This window comes from Bos mutus, chromosome 1 (genome assembly GCF_027580195.1).
Source record: "Bos mutus isolate GX-2022 chromosome 1, NWIPB_WYAK_1.1, whole genome shotgun sequence".
Classification (NCBI taxonomy): Eukaryota; Metazoa; Chordata; class Mammalia; order Artiodactyla; family Bovidae; genus Bos; species Bos mutus.
Genome location: NC_091617.1, coordinates 139,067,327 through 139,088,492, shown reverse-complemented (window position 1 = coordinate 139,088,492; position 21,166 = coordinate 139,067,327). Strand labels below are relative to the sequence as shown.

Genomic DNA, 21,166 nt, shown 5'->3' with positions numbered 1-21,166 from the left:
TTTTAGAAACTTAAAGTAGAAAATTCAGCACCCAAACAAAAGCTCTTCCTAATTATATTGGGCAAAGCTCTAATGTGTGTAAAATTCTTTCAGTCTCTGCCTTTAATATAGATCCTATGACTGTATTTTAAGAGAGGAGAGATCTGAATCCTTTCACGTCAGAGACTAAGCAGACTAATAAATAAATTACTAACAAACCACAGAAGTCTTGATAGACTAAGCCAAAAAAGCTTTGTATTCTTATAAACTGTCAGGTCTCTGGGACTTCAGGCTTCCCAGCTGATGCAAGTGGTAAAGAACCTGGCTGCCAATGCAGGAGACGTGAAAGAGATGGAGGTTTGGTCCCTGGGTCAGGAAGACCCCATGGAGGAGGAAATGGCCACCCACTCCAGTATTCTTTCCTGGAGAATCCCATGGACAGAGGAGCCTGGCAAGAGACCAAGCATACATACACACACACGCGAAACTTCCCTGGTGGTCCAGTGGTTAAGACTCCATGCTTCCAAAGCAGGGGATGTGGGTTCCATCCCCAGTTGGGGAAGTAAGATCCCACATTCTATGTTATGGAACCAAAAAAAAAAAAAAACCACAATGTCAGGTCTGTCCTGGATACAGGGATTATCCCATGTCCCCAGACCACTTCACAGGGGAACTTCTTAAAATGCAAGACCAGACTGAAAAAGCAAAATGCCCCATGTTCACACTTAATGTTTTCTGATAGAATCAAGAGCATTTTTAAACACTCTCCTAGTGACTTTGTTTTTGATTATGAATATATCTCAACAAGAAAATGACAGCTGACTATTGCCAGCCAACCCCTTGAAAAGGCTACAACAAAGGACAAAGAATCCAGAATGGGAGGTACTATACACCACCTCCGATTCCTAACCAGCAGGCGCCTTGTTCAGTCTGACTTTGCAAAATTAAATTAAAATAATCAAGCCTCAGTGTAGCCATCAGACCTCAAAATAATTTTTTTCAAGGATTTTTATGCATGCACCACGTACTTCTCGCTGATCACAGAACTTCTCCATGTTTAAGAGAAATCTCTTCTATGTGCTTTCATTGCATCTGATATGGACATATTCCTGCAGAAAGGGCTGGTTTTCTTTACTACTAGTGCAACATGGGAAGCCCCTCACCCTGAGTATAGAAATTAGCTTCAGCATTAGCATTGTCTTTGCACTGAAGAATCAATAAATCCAAGAGGCTGCAGGACCCCCAGAAAACTCACTGTCCCCGTGACCTGCTAGGGAGAGAGAGGAGTGCTCTGGGTTTCAGCATCCACACAGCGCTGCACTGATCAAAGCAAGGACTCACTCTAGACTTGGTTCCTAAGACCACACAGCTTTGATTGAGTCTGTTAGGAAAAGAGGGAAAGACTGATATGCAGATGCATGCCCGAGCCTGCTGTGACAGGTTCCCAAGCCGGAGGAGTGCTCGTAGGCCCAGGCAGGAAACTGGTGGAGGGAAAAGGCGGCTCCAACCTGCCCGGGGGGGGGGGGCGGGGGCAGTCGTGTTTAGGTTTCCCCTGCAAAGGTGGACGTGGCTGGGACGCGGGGTGCAGCGAAGTGAGGGTGCATGGAAACTGCAGAGAAAGGCAGGACACAGATGTGCAAAGTTAATGTGAGGGACAAAAGTCTGAAGCTCTGAAGGCTGCCATGTCTCCTTTAAAGAGGTAAAGTGAAGACCAGAACTAATGTGTAGGAACAGAATGGAAAGCTGGTGCCAGGCATCGTTGCTGGGCTGGAGGGGGTGGTTCAGGGACAGAGGCTGTGTCCCTAGTGAGGTCAGAGACCTGGTGAGTAGATTCCTGGGAGAGCTTCCGAGCAGAAGGGAGCAGCCTGCAGGCCCAACTGTCTACCGGTTTCTTGTAAATGTTTCCAGCTGCTGAGCAGACACCTCCATACAATAGCCCCTCTTCTCTTCACATATATATTCCTAACGTGCAATGAAGCATCTTTCCTGGAAAACTGGCTTCCTTTTTTGCCCCCTTGGGTTAACATTCTCCCCCATTCCTGCCATCTCCGACTGTGGAATGAAAGTGAAAAAGAGAGTGTTAGTCGTTCAGTAGTGTCCGACTCTTTTTGCAACCCCATGGATTGTAGCCCACCAGGCTCCTCTGTCCATGGAACTTCCCAAGCAAGAATACTGGAGTGGGTTGCTGTTTCCTTCTCCCAGTGATTGAACCTGCATTCAGTTGAATTGAACTCCTGAGTCTCCTGCACTGCAGGCAGATTCTTTACTGTCTGAACCACCAGGGAACTTAGTAACAATCCCAGCACCCACTTCTTCCCACTTGTTGCCACTGTTTATTCCCAGTTCCCCCAGTGGCATTTCTCCTGCATGCATCAGTGGTCTCATAAAGCCTCAGCTGAGACAGGGTGTGACAGTTCCATTGCACATTATCCTCATCAGTGAAATTGCCCCTACTGGTGGGTCAGTGCTCTCAGGCACCGGGTACACCCTTTTCCACAGGCTACTGCAACAGTCCAAGCCTCTATTGCATTCCTGGCACCCACCACTCTTCCCCTGACTTTGTACCTTATGATTTTGGTGAGAAGAGAGACAATCGGATTTGAACCTACTTTCTTCAAGGAGCAAGTATAGCTGGGTGTTCACTCACCCTGCTTCCCTGCCCACTGGGTTCTCCTCCTCTCATCCCAGAGGTGCTTGCCTTATGCCTCCCTCTCTCCAACACCTCCCCTCTTGCTCTGTCCTCTTGCTAATCTCCTGGGACCTTGTTCTTTCAAGTATACCTTTCCTTTTTGCAATTTGAATTTCTCCTTTGATGTGCTCCATAAAAACACTCAGTGAGAATAATCATCGTTACTCCTTGTATGTTCTAAGCATCATAACCCAGACATACATTCTATCATCCCATTATATGGAGAAGGAAACCGAGGTGCAGAAAAACTGTCACCCGCAAAACACCTCCAAGTTACTAAGCAAGGGAGCCAGAATTTGAACTCAGGCAGAAAGATTCCAGTGCCCATCAACTTAGCGGCTGCATTGTGACATCACTCAAAACTTCTTTCTCGGTTAAATGGAAAACACGTTTCTGCTAAATTGACTTTATTCTTTCCCCTTCCTCTTCTTTCCAAACCTTCAATCTTGTTTCTGTTCCCTATTTTTGATTTCTCATCTCCCAGTGCTCCTCACTTTTCTGCAAACTGGCATCTCCACATCCACAGAAATGGCCCATTCACAGCTCAGCAGTGGTTGTAGAGCTATCTTCCCAACAATATGTGGTCACCCAGTGGGGTCTCTCCCTGCTGACCTCTGGGTTCCCTTTTGCTTCCACTTCTCTGAAGACACTTGAGTATGTGCTGTGTTATAATCTCAGCTTCCGTGTGCTCAGCCCATTGTTCTGATCAGACTGCAAACTCCTGCTGGACAAGGCCGTCTCCTCTAAGCTTTGCACTGTGTATGTAATGCAGGGTAGATTCCTAGTACAGAGTGATCGACTGTGCATGGCAGGCGATTGGCACCCCTATAACCACTGGATATAAGTTGGTGTGGATTGCATGCTTTTTTTTTTTTTTTCACTCCAATCTGCCCTCTGTGGCTACTGCCCCAGGTTAGTAAGTTTTCTCTTGGAAAGAGTGGAGAACTAAAACCATCAAAGAGAATCAGAGGCAGAAGAATCCTTTTTCTCCCTCCCCAGGTAGTTTGAGTCTCCTGAGGTGCTCCAATGCACATCACTAAACAGAGTCTCCAAAAGAACCAGAGGGATCTTCGTAGCCACTATAGACTTTGATCAAAGAAATGTTTCACCACTTTCTGTTTTACTAGTGTATTAACTTATGGTTTATTCATCAAGTTGTCAAAGACAAGGTGAGAAAGAATACAAAGATGTGTGTCAAAATTCACTTTTTCTAGAAGTGAGTGAGCACAGGGTGAATGTTGTGCACAGTGATTCAGCAAAATTGATTTTCCCACGAAAGCTGCTGTGGCGCTTCTTCTGGCCCTGAGTCCTGTTACATGGGTTTCAGTCCACACTGGAACCCATCTCTAACTGACCTGTGGGTTTTGGTCTTTCCAGCTCCTGACGGCCCACCTCAGGAAGTCCACCTGGAGCCCATCTCTTCCCAGAGCATCAGGGTCACCTGGAAGGTAAACCCAGCGAGCACGCATCCTCCTGGCACTTTCTCCATGGGGGTGGGGTGGGGAGCCTTCACTCACATTAAGTATTATGAGGCCAAGGCATGCACACTTTTTTAACTTTTATTTTATACTGGAGTATGGTTGATTTCCTGGGCTTCCCCGGTGGCCCAGCAGTAAAGAATCCACTTGTGATGTAGAAGACATGGGTTCGATCCCTGGATTGGAAAGATCCCCTGGAGGAGGGTATGGCAACCCACTCCAGTATTTTTGCCTGGAGAATCCCATGGACAGAGGAGCCTGGTGGGCTGCAGTCCATGGGGTCACAAAGAGTCAGACATGCCTGAAGCAATGAGCAGGCACGCATAGTTGATTTATAATGTTCTGTTCATTTCCGGTGTACAGCAAGTGATTCACTCACATGTAGGAAACTTTTGTTTTGCAAAGTTAGACTAGATACCTTTTTTACTAAAATCCAATCTTTGTATTTATGGCAGATTCTGTATCTACAGATTGTAGTTATTGGACCATGTTTTCAGTCTCTGAATCATGATTGGATCCTGAGTGCTGGTCTTCATGCAAATCGAAAACAGGCATGACCACACTCATGAAATTCATCCCCATGGAAACATTTCCTAATTCCTCTTCCTAAATGCCAAATTACAGACTGTGTGGTAGACAGTTTGCCAGGTGGCAAAGAGGAGAGCAGTCCTGGCTGTGCCCCTAGCTGGCGGTGGCCTCGAGCATGCCCAGGGAGGGGAGCGCTGGGCCAGCTGCTGGCTGAGGCAGTGGTCCCCCGGCATGGCCAGCAGATATCGACTGCCTGCCAGTGAGCTCATTGCCAGCTGCTGGGACAGAAAGTCTGGGCCACTTGCTGGGACGGAAAGTCTGGGCCACAGTGCAAACAACCACACCACTCGGCATGCTGCTTCCTCCGGCATACATAGTTTTCACAGCCAAACTCTCATTGAAGGAAGCAGCGTTGACCGAGATTCTGGCCTGAACTCATCACAAACTAGCATGCTGGCAGCGCTGCCCCTGGGAGCCTACAGTCATTTAGGGGGTGGATGAATCGGCTTGGTTAATTAGTCACGCCCTCTGTGTGACCTTGGAGCTGACCACCTTCCTTCCGATTCCACTTTATCTAGAATGCCGTGGCTGGGTCAGAAAGTCTGCAAAGCCACACTTCCTTTTCCGCTTCTGGTTTCTGGTGTTGCACTTTGCACTTTTCTCATTTGCTTCTTCCCGCTTTCCTCACCCTCTTGCCTGTGTTCTCCCTTAGCGAAGGTAAGAGCCGCAGTGAGGTCTTTAACCCACACACCTCTCGTCCCCCTGAAAAACCTCATCCATTCACCTCTTGCTGTGTTTCTTTTTCTTTTCTTCTAGCATCAGCTGTTTCATCAAATGACTAGCCTCTATACCACTACTACTAATAAAGGATTTTCAGGCTGGGATGGACACCACCTTGGATGTAAACACACATCAGTGGGGCCAGCCCCTTTGTGTGGGCTTTTTACAGGCTTGGCCCCTGAGCTGTCATCCCTGTGGGCAGCACACTGTCTGTTCAACTGCTCAGACAGGGCAGGCCGAGCCAGGTGGGAGGGGGCCGAGGGTCTTTGTGAGGACATCCGCCAGCCGTGAGCATCACTCGCCTTGTGATGAAAGGCGCTCAGCAGGCCCCAGCCCCCCATACAGCCCGGCCCTGCTGCAAAGCGAATGCTGACTCACTCTGTCTTGCGTTCAAGCTTGGGAACTTTCCCCCACCAGCCCGCCGCATTCTCTTGCATTTTGCCACTGAAAAGACCAGCTATTACAGCGGGCCCTAGAGCTTTCTCTGTCCTGCAGGAGAGAAGTGTCTGTCCCCAGAGCTCTTATAACTAAAAATAGAAACTTCAGAGGCTTAAAAAGGTATTGTATCCCTTCTGTCTCTATAGAGAAGCAGCAGGAAAAGTCAGTAGATTGCAGTTAAATGTCTTCTGAATGTCAAAAGAATGAACGAGTTGTGGGCTTTTGAAAGGAGGCCTTGCCTGCATTAGACGAAACCAGCCGCACTGTCCTATTCATGGAACCTTGATTTAGTCCAGGGTGGCGGGCTGCAGACAGAGACGTGGTGATTGAACCACTGAGTGGAGGAGGGGCTGCCCGCGGAGCTGTCATTTCACACTGGCCTGATTGTGTCATGCAAGTGCGTCACCAATTCAATCTAACTGTAGGCGATACTAAGTGATCCAAAGTACCGTGTGTTGCATAAAATAAGCCTTGATTTTATGGTATCAAAGCTCCAGATTTACATTTTGTGTAAAGAGGCTGATAGGAGGGACTTCCCCTGGCAGTCCTGTGGTTAAGACTTCACCTTCCAATGCAGGGGGTACCTACTGGTTCAATTGCTGCTCAGGGAGCTGAGATCCCATATGCTGCACAGCCAAAAAACCAAAGCTTAAAAAACAGAAACAACATAGTAAGAAATTTTAAAAAGACTTTAAAAATGGTCCACATCAAAAAAGAAAAAAAAAATCTTATTAAAAGAGGCTAACTGGAAAGGAGGAGAAAGAAGGAAGGAAAGAAAAAGAGAGACATTGTATTAGCTGAAGATGTGCTAGTTCCTCAGAGGAAAGAACAGCTCTAGGCTTTAGGGAGGAATATATCCAGTTTAGACATTAAACCTCCTGAAGGTCAATGGTAAGCACACAGGAAGATGCCCAAGAACTTGTCTGTATGATGGAAGATGAAGAAAATCCCATGGACAGAGGAGCCTGCCAGGCTCCACTCCATGGGGTTGCAAAGAGTTGGATACAACTTAGCGACCAAACAACAGCAACAATCCGAAAAATACTTTTAACTCTATAGAGTGCCTTATCTTCCTAATTCCAACAAATCAAGGCATCATTACAACCTAGTCTATATTTCAGAGATGAACTCTTTCAGGGGGAAATGGCTTAGTTTGTCATTTAAAAACAAAATTGCCTTATTGCCAATGACCTTCATAGCAGCGCTATAATAAACAGCAGATGCCACTTGACTTCTACATCCAGTGCAGCAGTAAAGAATCTGCCTGCCAATGCAGGAGATGCAAGAGACACCCATTCGATCCCTGGGTCAGGAAGATCCCCTGGAGAAAGAAATGGCAACCCACTCCAGTATTCTTGCCTAGAGAATCCCATGGACAGAGGAGCCTGGTGAGCTACCGTCCATGGGGTCACAAAGAGTCAGATACAACTGAGTGACTGAGCACATAGCCAAGGTGGCAGGGAATTTCCCAAGATCTGAGGGCTCCTGACTGTCCAATGGAGCCCCTCCAACCCCCCCACCCCTCACCCCTCTCTTGGCTATCTGACTTTGCTGGCTGGGCTTATAAGCAATAGATGTGCTAATGTATGTAAAATGCCAAGATTGTGCTTGTGCATGGAAAGGTTCAACAAACCTTTCAGCACCTTCCAGCCTCATGCTATAAATGTGACTAGCCCGAGCAAAGTTAAAGGAAATGAAGTAACCCGTCCACTTTTACCTACTACCACTTTCTTTCCAGATTGTAAAATTAACCTCCACATAACTGGGCATTAAGTCGACCTCCTTGCTTCCGCAGTCAGAGGAAATTCAAGAGCTGCCTTGGAATTAGTTTTACTTAATTTTTAAGCCCTCACTTTAATTTTTAACTCTCTCCTTAGGCTGTGAAAAATTACAAAATTTGCATTTCTTTTATGAAGTAATCAATTGGTTCTAGAGTTGGATTTTCAGCATTTTTATTAAAAATCCCAATGACCAACATGCCTGACAAATATTTAAGGAATTGTTAGCCCTTCTCATATTGATAAGTTTAACCTCTTCCCCTATAATGAGAGAAGAAAAATCCAAACCGATTTCAAAATGTCTTGATCATCTGCATAACATAGGGCTATTCTCTCAATCTCTTACAATTAACTAGACCATAGGCTCTGTGAGGGGAGAGGGCATGTTTTGTTGTTCTTTATGTTTCCAGTAGCAGCACAGTAAATATTTGTTAAGTAAACACATGGACTTCTCATTGTTCACCTTCACGTTAAAATCTGCATGTCAGGAGGGGATCCCTTTCCTTTGGAAAACTGGATGCCCTAAAAAGCCCTACATGACCAAGTTAACATCTTACTTTTTTGCACATGTATAAAATATACAGATGCCCTTCACAAAACCACTCATTGCTTTATTTGGGGTATACTCTGTCCCTCTCCCCACCTCCCCACTGGATCAGCCCTCTTGGTTTAGCCATGTGATTGGTCTTTTCCTAGAACTCCAATTCTCTACCCCAAAACAGAGCTGCCAACCTGCCTGCCCCAAGGGTCCTGGCTGGCCTCCCAGCCTAAGCAGGCGATCCTCTTAGTGCCCAGCCTCAAAGGGCAGTGAGCAGATGCTGGCCAGCTTCACAAAGGCTGCTGAGCCACCAAGAGTGTGGGATACCAGCCCACACCTGAGCATGCTGGGAAGACAGGTTGGCTGATTCACAGCCCAGGAGGCTTGTCTCTGTCCAATCCCAGTGAAAAGGCCAGCCCTCTCGGCTCATTTGCCCTGACAGGACATCAGCTGAACTTGAACCAAGGGCTCAGATCAGGGCCAACTCCATTCATCAGCTGGCAGTCCTTTCAGATGGTGTCTTCTGAAGGTTTCACTTGGAGCCTGGATGAACCTGGCATAGTACAAGAGACCTAAGGACAGACACTTTGCTTGTTCTGTTTCAGAACAGTTAGCTCATAAACAAGTTACTGACTGTTAGGTCACAATAAACTTGGAGGTAAGGGTGATATTTGTGCATTGATTGTTGGAATGTATTATCAGAAATGCAATTAAGAGTACTAAATAGGAACATCAAGGTTAGAATCAAAAGAGAATTTTGGATATTAACTGGTGACTGATCACAGGTCTTTATTTATATCAGCATCACATTTTACAAGTGGATTGGCTTCCAAAGTTTGGACATTAAGGTAAAAATTGCTTATAACAGGATAATATTAAAATTTATTTGTCTGTTGAGTACCCTAGGCATGTTACCAATGAGACCTTGGCGTCATACATGTGTGAATATTTAATATTTGCAGTAAAAATAAGGCTTCCCAGGTGCTGCTAGTGGTAAAGAACCCACCTGCCAGTGCAGGAGACACAGGTTCGATCCCTAGGTTGAGAAGATCCCCTGGAGTAGGAAATGGCAACCCATTCCAGTATTCCTACCTGCAGAATCCTGTGGACAGAGGAGCCTGGCAGGCTACAGTCCATGAATCACAAAGAGTTGGACACGACTGAAGCAACTTACATGCATGTGAAAATAAAGAGCATATGTAAAAATATAACTGGACAGGATTTTATTACATTATATATAAAATAAGATTAGCATTAGGTTAAATGTATCTATGGCAGGTAAATTACAGATAATAAGAATATTCTGATGCAGCATAAAAACTACTGGATTAGACTTCAAAACAATTAGATATTATTCCCATCTCCACATTTAGTAGAAATGATCTTGAACAAGTAACTTGATTTGTCATTGCTGAAGCTTGAACCCTTCCATTAGGTCCAATCTGTGTCTCCTTTTCATTATGTCATAGACAGATAAACAACAGCACATTGAAGCCTTATCTGTAATCGTCACTCTGTGCTGCCTTGACAGCCATGAAGGATGAAGGCCAGAAGAGCATTTTAGGATATGCATGCTGGTCCTTTGAATAACAACCCTTATTTTTGCTCTACCCTGGATGCTGGCCCCTCTGATGCTCTGGACAGCACAGTCCTTTCTAATAATATTTTTTTTGTTGGTTTTTTTCAGTCACTCAGTCATGTCCAACTCTTTGCAACCCCATGGACTATAGCATGCCAGGCTTCCCTGTCTTTCACCATCTCCCAGAGTTTGCTCGAACTCATGTCCATTGAGTCAATGATGCCATCCAACCATCTCATCCTCTGTTGTCCCCTTCTCTGCCCTCAATATTTCCTAGCATCAGGGTCTTTTCCAATGAGTCAGCTCTTCACCATCAAGTGGCCAAAGTTTTGGAGCTTCAGCTTCAGCATCAGTCCTTCCAGTGAATATTTAGGGTTGATTTCCTTTAAGATTGACTGGTTCGATCTCCTTGCAGTCCAAGGGACTCTCAAGAGTCTTCTCCAGCACCACAGTTTGAAAGTATCAATTCTGTAGTCAGCTTTCTTTATGGTCCAACTCTCACAGCTATACATTACTACTGGAGAAACCATAGCTTTGACTGTATGAACCTTCATTGGCAATGTGATGTCTCTGCTTTTAAATACACTGTCTGTCAGTCACTAAATGAATTCTTTCCTGGCTGGGCCTTGGCTATGCCCTTCATTTCCTCACAGAAACTTCCACATTGTCCTCCTTATTCTCTCCCTGGTCTGAACTCAGGGCATCTCCCCTGTCCCTGCCAGTTCTCTCTGACTGACTCCACTGCCAGGCTCTGGAACACTTAGCCATCACCCTTCTGGCATAGTTCATGTCTCAGAAGTCTTCTCTAGCTTTGCTGAGCTTCAGAGGCCACTGCCCCCTCCTCAGCAGCTGCCTGAGTTCGACATAGACCCTTAGGAAGGATACAGGGCATCTAGAGACCCTGATGTTAGGTGGAGGTTATTCCTGGAGACCTCAGAGCTGGTAGATACAAACTGATCCTGGTCTGCATATGTTCTATGAATTCCTCTATTAGACCATCAGCAGAAACCACTAGATAAACTTAGTTCAGTTCAGTTCAGTCACTCAGTCGTGTCCGACTCTTTGCAACCCCATGAATCGCAGCACGCCAGGCCTTCCTGTCCATCACCAGCTCCCAGAGTTCACCCAGACTCATGTCCATCGAGTCAGTGATGCCATCCAGCCATCTCATCCTCTGTCATCCCCTTCTCCTCCTGCTAGTGAGAAATACTCTATGTTGCTCCCAGAGAGTGAGATTTGCAAAGGACAGCAGAATTCAAAAAAAGGAGGGGTCTAGCAAGAGTAGTTACTCAACAGTTGTTTGTTGGTAGGATGACTGAATGCATATGTGAATGAATGAATGAGATGGAACCACCCTTAAGTTTAGAAATAGAATAAATAGGTCCTGGTGTGCAGTAGTTAACCTCAAGTTCATCCCACAACATTCTCCAAACCTGTTTCTAAAATTCTGCATTTGTGTTCCAACCACACCCTTGATTGCCATCTCCTCCTTGGCTGCCAAGTCTGACCAGCCTACGGTGACCATCAGCTCCAAGGCCAAGTTCTTGGCCTCTCCAGATGGTACACAGTTCAAACACTTGGTCATTCATGGTTACTTCTGGAGCTCCTTTGTCTGTTGTTTTTGTTGTTCAATTGTTGTTTGCTAAGTTGTGTCTGACTCTTTGCATCCCCATGGACTGATGCATCCCAGGCTTCCCTGTCCATCACCATCTTCTGGAATTTGCTCAAACTCATGCCCATGGAGTCAGTGATACCATCCAACCATCTCATTCTCTGTCATCCCCCTCTCCTCCTGCCTTCTATCTTTCCCGGATTCAGGGTCTTTTCCAATGAGTCAGTTTTTCACATCAGGTGGCCAAAGTGTTGGCACTTAGCTTCAGCATCAGTCCTTCCAATGAATGTTCAGGGTTGATTTCCTTTAGGATTGACTGATTTGATCTCCTTGCTGTCCAAAGGGTGTCTCATTGTCAGATCGCACCTCCAATTTTTATTTCACACTATGTGGCCGCTTGTTCTTTACCTGTTCCTCAATGAGCAGTAACATTGAAGGGGGAGCTGCCTGGCCTCACACATCCCTTGTAGAAGACAATGAATACTCTCGCAGTCGATGGGGCCAGCAGAGCCCCAGCAGGGCTCTGACCAATGAAGCATCTATTCCCCCTCCATCCTGCCTGCCCTGTGAAGCAGTCCCTTTGCTGCCTTCTGACTCCTAAGACCACAAAAGGCTTACAGTCCTAATTGCATTCATTCCCTTCTGTTCTGCAGAGACCAAAAAAGGGTTCTTGGGGATCTAAAAAACTGGGGAATGCACAGCTGTTGGTTCTTAACTGAATAGTCCATTCCAAGCAAGGCCAGTCCTAAACCATTTCATGATTTTCTAGTGATGACAACAGTGGTTCTCAGGTTTGAGCATGCTCAGAACCCTGGGGAGGGCTTGTTAACACACAGACCAGTAGCCACCTCCTTGCAGTAAGTGTTTCTGACATCAGCAGGTCTGGGTGGGGTCCCAGCTTTTCCCTAGCTTCCCCACATTCCTACCATTCCCCAACCCCCCCAAAATTCCTGCGGACCCCTCCCTGAAGTTCCCCACCCTCCATCCCTGGGTCATTTCTTGTATCCTCACCAGGCACAGCCAGGTGCACTGCCCCCTTCTTGGGAATCCCCCTGCTCGCATTGGGAAAAGGCACCTCTCACTTTTCCCTTCTGTGTCAACAGCCCCCTGTGCCAGCCTTCAGTGCTGCCAGCGTCACTCTCCCTTTTAATCACAATTCACTGTGCATCTTTCCTACCCACGGTGCCTTGTACAGAAGAGACGCCAGCTCCTGGTGGTTACATTTAATGCATCCATTCACTGAGCAAGTTATGGAATTTATGCTGTTTATATTGAGGAGCGATGAGAGGGACTGGAGGTAGCACATGGAGATGAAAGACTGTCTCCACCTCTGTAATAAAAGGGAAATGAGGACAGGTAACATTGTAAGTGAATCTGCAGGAAGCTGAAGGAAATGTTTTCAATCATGTTTCAACTGAGTCACTCGACATGCTGGCTTGATGTAGTATTCCAAGTGTGGGATTCTGCAGTGGAGGCCTCGGGCTCCCCATGCCAGAAGCTGAATCTTGACATCCAGGATGGTCCACTCACCCACCAGCAGTGAGCAGGTGGAGGGGAGCGTGCTGGAAACAGGATCTGGTCAGTGGTTTTCTGAACCTGAGATGCCACTTCTAATCCGTCACATCCATGCTGGTGGTGCTGTGAGCGTTTGCTCATCCCTGATTTTCCCATCTCTGTAAGGAGCGGCAACTCTGCCACAGGCAGCTTGCAGGCTGATTCCGGTGGACACGTAAAATACAGGCACTTGCAAACCACAGGAATAAATTGACACAGGGCTCCTGTTGTCATGGAGATCAAAAGAGACAGTTTCTTAAAGGAAGTGGGGGTTGGGAGGGATTTGGAGGCTGGAGAAAGGGCTCCTGGAAAGATGAAAGAAGGCTGTTTAGGGAGACCACAGGAGGAAAAAAAAACTGTCAAGGCTGGAAGGGGAGAGAGCGTGCCACAGAAGGCAGATAAATGAGACAAATGAAAAGAGGTCTGGATGGTTCCTGATGCAAAGGTGAAGGAAAGGAAGGGGAAAATTCAACACAGAAAAATAATGAGTTCTCACAAGAGAAACAGCAGTGGACAGCTACAACCTTCTTTTGGAATTGCAGTGCATTCAAAGGGATTTGAGCCAACATAAAGCCAGGACACTCACACGTCAAAGCCATCTGTAAACAGCAGCATCTTCCTGCTTGCAGAGACACTCAGATTCCTGAATTCTTGATTATGGGGTGAAGGGAGCCCTCCTTCACTTTAGGTTGTTTGTTTGTTTGTTTGTTCCAATCACTTATTTTCTAAAGTCTTCCACTGAGAGGGCTGGTTGCCAGGAGAGGTTTGCTATAAATCCACTGGCCTGCCTTCAAGGATCCTTATAAACTTGTGTAACCCACCGGCTGGCTGACAAGTGAATACCACTTCTGGAATCCTTATTTTAAGCAGGAAACAAAAATTGACAACATTTTCCAGATAAATTAGCTCTTCAGAAGCTATTTTCTTCCCTGATATGGCCTAGGAAATGACATGGACCCCTCCAAATCCTGCTCAGATGGTAAATGATCTGCCTGTGATGCGGGAGACCCAGGTTCAATCCCTGGGTCGGGAAGATCCCCTGGAGAAGGAAAAGACACCCCACTCCAGTATTCTTGCCTGGAGGATTCCATGGACAGAGGAGCCTGGTGGGCTACAGTCCATGGATTCACAAAGAGTGGGACATGACTGAGCAACTAACACTTTCACATTCCTTCAAATCTTGCCTGGCTGTCCCGTCTTGATGGATTGGCCACCATGTCACATATCAGCATGGAAGCCAGGTCTCGACTTGCACCCTTGTGTCCAGACTGGGACACACTGCCTAAGAATTCCCTCTGAACTGGCTGACCCAGGCCTTTGTGTCATGGGTCTGGTGTCTAAGCACCTCCTCTGCCTTTATACCCTCCTCGTTCCCACCACTCACTTATATTCAGTAAGATATAAACCTTCACCTAAGGTCATTCTTACCCATCACTTTTTTAGACCTCATAAATGCTCAGGTGATCAAATCAGTCAATCCTAAAGGAAATCAACTCTGAATCTTCATTGGAAGGACTGATGCTGAAGCTGAAGTTTCAATACTTTGGCCACTTGATGGTGAAGAGCTGACTCATTGGGAAAGACCCTGATGCTGGGAAAGATTGAGGGTAGGAGGAGAAGGGGGTGATAGAGGATGAGATGGTTGGATGGCATCAACGACTTGATGGACATGAATTTGAGCAAACTCTGGGAGATGGTGAAGGACAGGGAAGCCTGGCATGCTGCAGTCCATGGGGTTGCAGAGTCACAGGACTGAGCAGCTGAACAACAACAAATGCTCAGAACCAGTCTCCTCTTTATCTACAATAACACTTTTTGAGAATGGCCACTGTGTTGAACTTCTGATGTGGCCAGGGCAGTGGATCAGATTTCAAATATTTTTTTAGGAATGTTTGTGCTCTTGGTGCTTGCAGCCAAGTTCTTGGAATCCAGATACTTGATATGCTCCAGGTGACCATAAGAGGAGATGGAGGTGGTCAGTTCCTGCTGAGCTGAAGGTTGTTGTTCAGTCAGTCAGTCGTGTCTGACTCTTGGCGACCCCATGGACTGCAGCACACCATAGCTTTGACCATAGAGACCTTTGTCAGCAAAGGAATGTCTCTGCTTTTTAATATGCTATCTAGGTTTTTCATAGCTTTTCTTAAGGAGCAAGTGTCTTTTGATTTCATGGCTGCAGTCACCATCTACAGTGATTGTGGAGCCCAAGAAAGTAAAGTCTGTTACTATTTCCATTGTTTCCACATCTGTTTGCCATGAAGTGATGGGACCAGATGCCATGATCTTAGTTTTTTGAATGTTGAGTTTTAAGCCAGCTTTTCACTCTCCTCTTTCACATCCATCAAGGGGCTCTTTAGTTTCTCTTCACTTTCTGCCATAAGGGTAGTGTCATCTGCATATCTGAGATTGATTATTGATTTTTCTCCAAGCAATCTTAATTCCAGCTTATGCTTCATCCAGGAAGAGAAGGGGACAAGGATGAGATGGTTAGATGGCATCACCATCTTGATGGACATGAGTCTGAGCAAACTCCAGGAGTTGGTGATGGGCAGGGAGGCATGGTATGCTGCAGTCCATGGAGTCACAAAAAGTTGGACACGAATGAGTGACTGAACTGAGCTGAACTCTGCATACAAGTTAAATAAGGAGGGTGGCAATATACACCCTTGACATACTCTTTTCCCAGTTTGCAACCAGTCTGTTGTTCCATGCCTGGTCCTAACTGTTGCTTCTTGACCTGCATGCAGGTTTTACAGGAGGCAGGTAAGATGTCTTATATTCCCATCTCATAAGAATTTTCCACAGCTTTTTGTGATATACACAGTCAAAGACTTTAGCGTAGTCAGTGAAGCAGAAGGAGATGTTTTTCTGGATTCTCTTGCTTTTTCTACCATCCAATGGATGTTGGCAATTTGATCTCTGGTTCCTCTGCCTTTTCTAAATCCAACTTGAATATTTGGAAGTTCTCAGTTCACATACTGTTGAAGCCTAGCTTGGCAAATTTTGAGAATAACTTTGATAGCATATGAAATGAATGCAATTGTGTTGTAGTTTGAACATTTTTTGGCATTGCCCTTCTTTGGAATTGGAATGAAAACTGACCTTTTCCATTCCTGTGGCCACCACTGAGTTTTCTAAATTTGCTAGCATATTGAGTGCCGTACTTTAAAAGCATCATCTTTTAGGATTTGAAATAGCTTAGCTGGAATTCCATCTAGGTTTGTTCATAGTGATTTTTCCTAAGGCCCACTTGACTTTTCACTCCAAGATGTCTGGCTCTAGGTGAGTGATCACACCATTGTGGTTACAAGTTGATGGTGGATGAAGTGAAAAGTGTCAGTTGCTTAGTTGTGTCCAACTCTTTGTGACCCCATGGAATGTAGCCCACCAGGCTCCTCTGTCCATGGGATTCTCCAGGAAAGAATAGTAGAGTTGGTTGCCATTTTCTTCTCCAAGGGATCTTCCCAACCCAGGAATCAAACCTGAGTGTCCCACATTGCAAGAGGATTCTTTACCACCTGAGCCACCTTATGCAATGTTGATGGTAGGTGGGAGAGTGCCAGTGGAGGACAGAGAATGGAGAGGACTCCTTGGGTGGAGGCAGTCACAGGAGGCTCCCCAAGGAGTGAGAAGTTGAGCTGGCCATGGGATGAGTCAAGTTTTGACAGTAGAAAAAGGAAGAAATGCGTTCTCTGATGGGGACTTTCATGAGATGGGAAAGTGTAAGAGAGCTGGGATCCCCATGCTTACCTAAGCACTTGAGGATCCAAGGGGAATGGACATCCAGGGGATGTTAGTCTGGAAACACTGCCTTGGGGCTCAGAACTTAACTGCAGGCACTGCTGTTGAGGGAGAAGGAGGGCATGATCAAAGTGGCTTCTTAGAAATCTGTCTTCTCCAATATCTTGCAACCCAGATTCAAACGTGTTTCAGGACCCCTACCTGATTCTTTCTTCTATGTTTCTTCCTGTGCTGTGCTTAGTCACTCAGTAGTATCTGACTCTTTTGTGACCCTATGGACTGTAGCCCGCCAGGCTCCTCTGTCCATGGGATTCTCCAGGAAAGAATACTGGACTGGGTTGCCAGATGCCTTCCTCCAGGGGATGTTCCCAACCTAGGGATGGAAGCCAGATCTCCCACATTGCAGGCAGATTCTTTACCATCTGAGCTACCAGGGAAGCCCTGCTGCGGCTGCTGCGTCGCTTCAGTCATGTCCGACTCTGTGGGACCCCATAGATGGCAGCCCACCAGGCTCCCCCATCCCTGGGATTCTCAGGCAAGAACACTGGAGTGGGTTGCCATTTCCTTCTCCAATGCATGAAAGTGAAAAGTGAAAGTGAAGTCACTTAGTCGTGTCCAACTCTTAGTGACCCCATGGACTGCAGCCTACTAGGCTCCTCCATCCATGGGATTTTCCAGGCAAGAGTACTGGAGTGGGGTGCCATCGCCTTCTCCAAGGGAAGCCCTACTGTCTTCCTATTCCACCAGTAACTCTGTTTGCTTAGTTTCATGAACACAAACAATTATTTTTGACCCATTTACTCAATTTTTCTTTGAGGCTATTTAACAGCCCTAGAAGGGTATCCTAAAAAGTGTCTTCCCATTTGAATGCCTTCTCTTCACATGCCAGCCAACCATCTCGCTTTATTCCAAGTAGACACATGCTCCAGGAAGTCCTGTTTCAGTATCATCCAAATAGTTTTTAAAGTAAGGGGTATTACATTATGACCCAACTTGTCTTAGGATGATATGAAACCTGCTGCTGCTGTTGCTAAGTCGCTTCAGTTGTGTCCAATTCTGTGCGACCGCATAGACAGTAGTCCACCAGGCTCCCCCATCCCTGGGATTCTCCAGGCAAGAAAACTGAAGTGGGTTGCCATTTCTTTCTCCAATGCATGAAAGTGAAGTTGCTCAGTCGTGTCTGACTCCTAGAGACCCCATGGACTATAGCCTACCAGGCTCCTCCATCCATGGGATTTTCCAGACAAGAGTACTGGAGTGGGTTGCCATTTCCTTCTCCAGATATGAAACCTACCACCAGACAAATGGATTGAAGTTCTTTGGGTCCTCACCCCATGCCTTCACCCCACCATGGCTTGTTGCCATACAACTCAGAAAGTCACTTTCAAAATACTTTGGAACTTTGATCAGAACCCCTAAAACATACAATTACAGTGTATAAAATTCCTGCATTTATGGACTTTTAAAAGACATCTCGTGTTTCTCAATATGAATATAAACCTTCAAGGATTTCTTTAAGGTTAACACATCCCTAAGTGTAAATCTGACTAGTTAGCCTACAAATTAATAGTAGAACTTAAACTTTGTCTGCGATAGTTATAATTTTTGCTTATTTTTCGCATGAAAACATAATAGTTTCTCTTTGTGTGATTCATTAAATTTTTCTTTGATTAAATTTTTTGTTTCATGTAACTTTATAAACCTAATTATCAAGCTTTGCAAAAAGGAGAGAATTTATTGGGGCTGAGTGGTGGACATTAAAGACAACTCTTGGGAAAACCTGGGTTAGAATTCCGACTCTGCATTTACCTTGAGGAATATGTTTTTTAATCTCTTTGACCTTTAGTGTCTTCCTCTGTAAGAAGGAGAATGATACTTCTTGGGGTTGTTGTGACAATGAACAGTGATAGATAGATAATCTCACTTATTACACTGGTTGGGAAAATCACATTCTCAATAGGTGAGAGAGATGATGGATGGAGGAGGTGGTGGGAGGCTGGTGGTAACTAGTGGCAGTGATGTTGGCTCTGAGTTAGCGACAGAGGCGACGGTGGTCATAATGATGCTGGTGGTGATGTGGATGCCAGTGGTAGTGGTAATGGAAGCACTGGAGGTGCAGCAGTGCTTTATGGTGGAGGCAGTGGTAAGAGTGGCTGTGAGCGTGGGAGAGATGAAGGCAGCACTGGGTGATGGTGGTGGAGGTGGTGGTGACGTTGGGACCCGTGGGAGCAATGCTGGTAGTGATGGTCTTGATGCTTGTGATGGACGTGGTGGCCATGAGGAAGGTGGTGGTCATGATGGTGATGGAGGTGGGGATGCTGGTGATGAGGTGGAGGCAGTGCTGAGTGGTGATGGCTTTCAGGGAGCATGGAGTAGCAGAGGTGGTTAGAAGTAGCCGTGTTCACGCTGATAGTAGTGATGGTGATGATGAAGATTCAGTGGTCCAGGAGGTGATTCTTGATTGGTGGTGGTTACTGTGGTCATGGTGAGAGGAAGCTATTGTTGTGATTGAATTAGAAAGAGAAATAACCTAGAGACAATTTTAGCACACTAGCTTTTATTAAAATTGCTTTATTGGGATTAAGTTAGCACACCACCACAGTCACTGTTTTAAGGTTACAATTCCATGGTTTTTAGTATGCTTACAGAGGTGCACAGCCGTTACCAGAATCTATATTTATTAAAATTTCATCCCCCACAACAAAACCCATACCTGTTAGTACTCACTCCCCATCCCCCCCACGCAACCTTTCTAGATGGTTTTCAGAGCCTCCGGAGGCCTGCGAGCTGTAGAATCAAGTATGTGATTCATTTGTAAGAAAAATCCATCACTTCTTTCTCGGGTGCGACAGTTCCTTCCGCATGATAACTAGAGATTGTATTAAAGCCCTGAAAGAAAAGACGTAAGCTCACTTCAAATATATTCCTTCAAATGTATACCCTCAAATAACTCACCTGTATCTGTTCAACATATATCTCTTCAAAATCACAATATCCAGAAGCCTGCAGGAGACTTCTCTCCCTTGTTCTTTGTGATAAACACAGTCCCTTAAGTTAAAAAATAACAACAAATAATGCTATCTCATTAACAGTCAGTTGAAACACAATTCCTTGAAGTAAGACACCCATCCACCTCTGGGACTGCAGTCCAATAAACAAACTTAAACAGATGCAATGTATCACAAAGGTTAATTTGTGGTAGGAAATAAGTTACAAAAAACAATATCCCCCGTGATGGAAAAATGGTTCAATAAAACATGGCATATGATTTTTAAAGACCATAAACATGAAATATGATCATAATAGCCTATTAAATGAAAAAATCAGACACCAAACTCTGCGGAAGATGAAGACGACCATGTGGGAAACAAAAAAACAAATTTCAACTTTACTTAGAGAGATAGGAATGTTATCAAAATTTGAATAGCAATTACATAGGAAGGTTGGCGATATACTTTTAATGTTATAAAAAATATTTTTTACAAAATATTTTGCAGAAGAACCTAATAAGCAAAAATAACCTTCCTACTGCTGCAGAATTAGCAGGACTAAAATGTATTTCTATGAAGAATGTAAAGAATGTTATATTTATTCTGTACAAAATATTTAAACTCAACAGGACAAAAACCTCTGTGTTGCCTATCATATACTTAAGCTAGTTAGAGTGTGTTTTCACCCATGGAGAGAGAAAAAATGAAGATATCTTCACCTACCTGTGCAGCCAGATCACAGGTTTGGTTAATCCCCCTAAATCCAAGAAGGGAAATGTCAGCCAGCAGGGCCCTCTGCTTGTAGAAGATTCTGCGAAACTGGGTGCTCTGTGTAAACACTCTCTTGTGGGTATTTACCTCCTACCTGATCAGACTCCACAGCTCTTGTCCTGGGATCCAGACTCGGCATCTTAGGGAGACTTAAAAATCGTCACAGGGAACCCATTGAAAAATTAGAATACTTTACAAATTAAAAAAAAAAAAACTTTACATTTGGGTGAGTGATGTATTTAACATGAAAAAACTATGTGAAATAGGAGGAATGTCTTTGTTTTATATTTGATTTGTCCATGGCTTTTGGAGGGAAATTAATTTTATTAATTGGTTAAATGTTAATTGGTTAAATTGTTAATTGGTTAAGCAATTGAGGTAAAACAAATTCCAGGTAATGGAAGTCTCAAAACCGGAAATCTTTAGATCTGATTTTTAGCAAAGCAAAAGCAAGATGAAAAGTTGTGGTTCATCGATGCAAAACAGGAAAGCACAGACATCTGCTTCTGATAAAAAGAGGTGTGAGCTTTTACATCAAGGTCTGTAAGTTCCAACTTGACTGCAGAAGCAGTGGTTTCTAGGGCTGTTTCTTTGGTATCTATTTAGATTATGTAAACGCATGAAACCCAACGGGCTGTTGAGAAAAGCAGTGGGATCCAAGAAAACAATAAATGAGGAAACTTGCTTGGAAAAAAGATGGGATTTTACTGCTCT

The 21,166-nt window shown here is 45.1% G+C and overlaps 1 protein-coding gene across 1 annotated transcript in view; it reads left to right on the top strand.

The window, feature by feature from the left end:
• DSCAM (DS cell adhesion molecule) overlaps positions 1–21,166 on the top strand; it is a 692,286-nt gene that overhangs the window by 552,773 nt on the left and 118,347 nt on the right. The window contains exon 16 of the mRNA XM_070363231.1: positions 4,046–4,116. Coding sequence (XP_070219332.1) covers positions 4,046–4,116 — 71 coding nt within the window. The remainder of the gene's footprint in view (positions 1–4,045; positions 4,117–21,166) is intronic.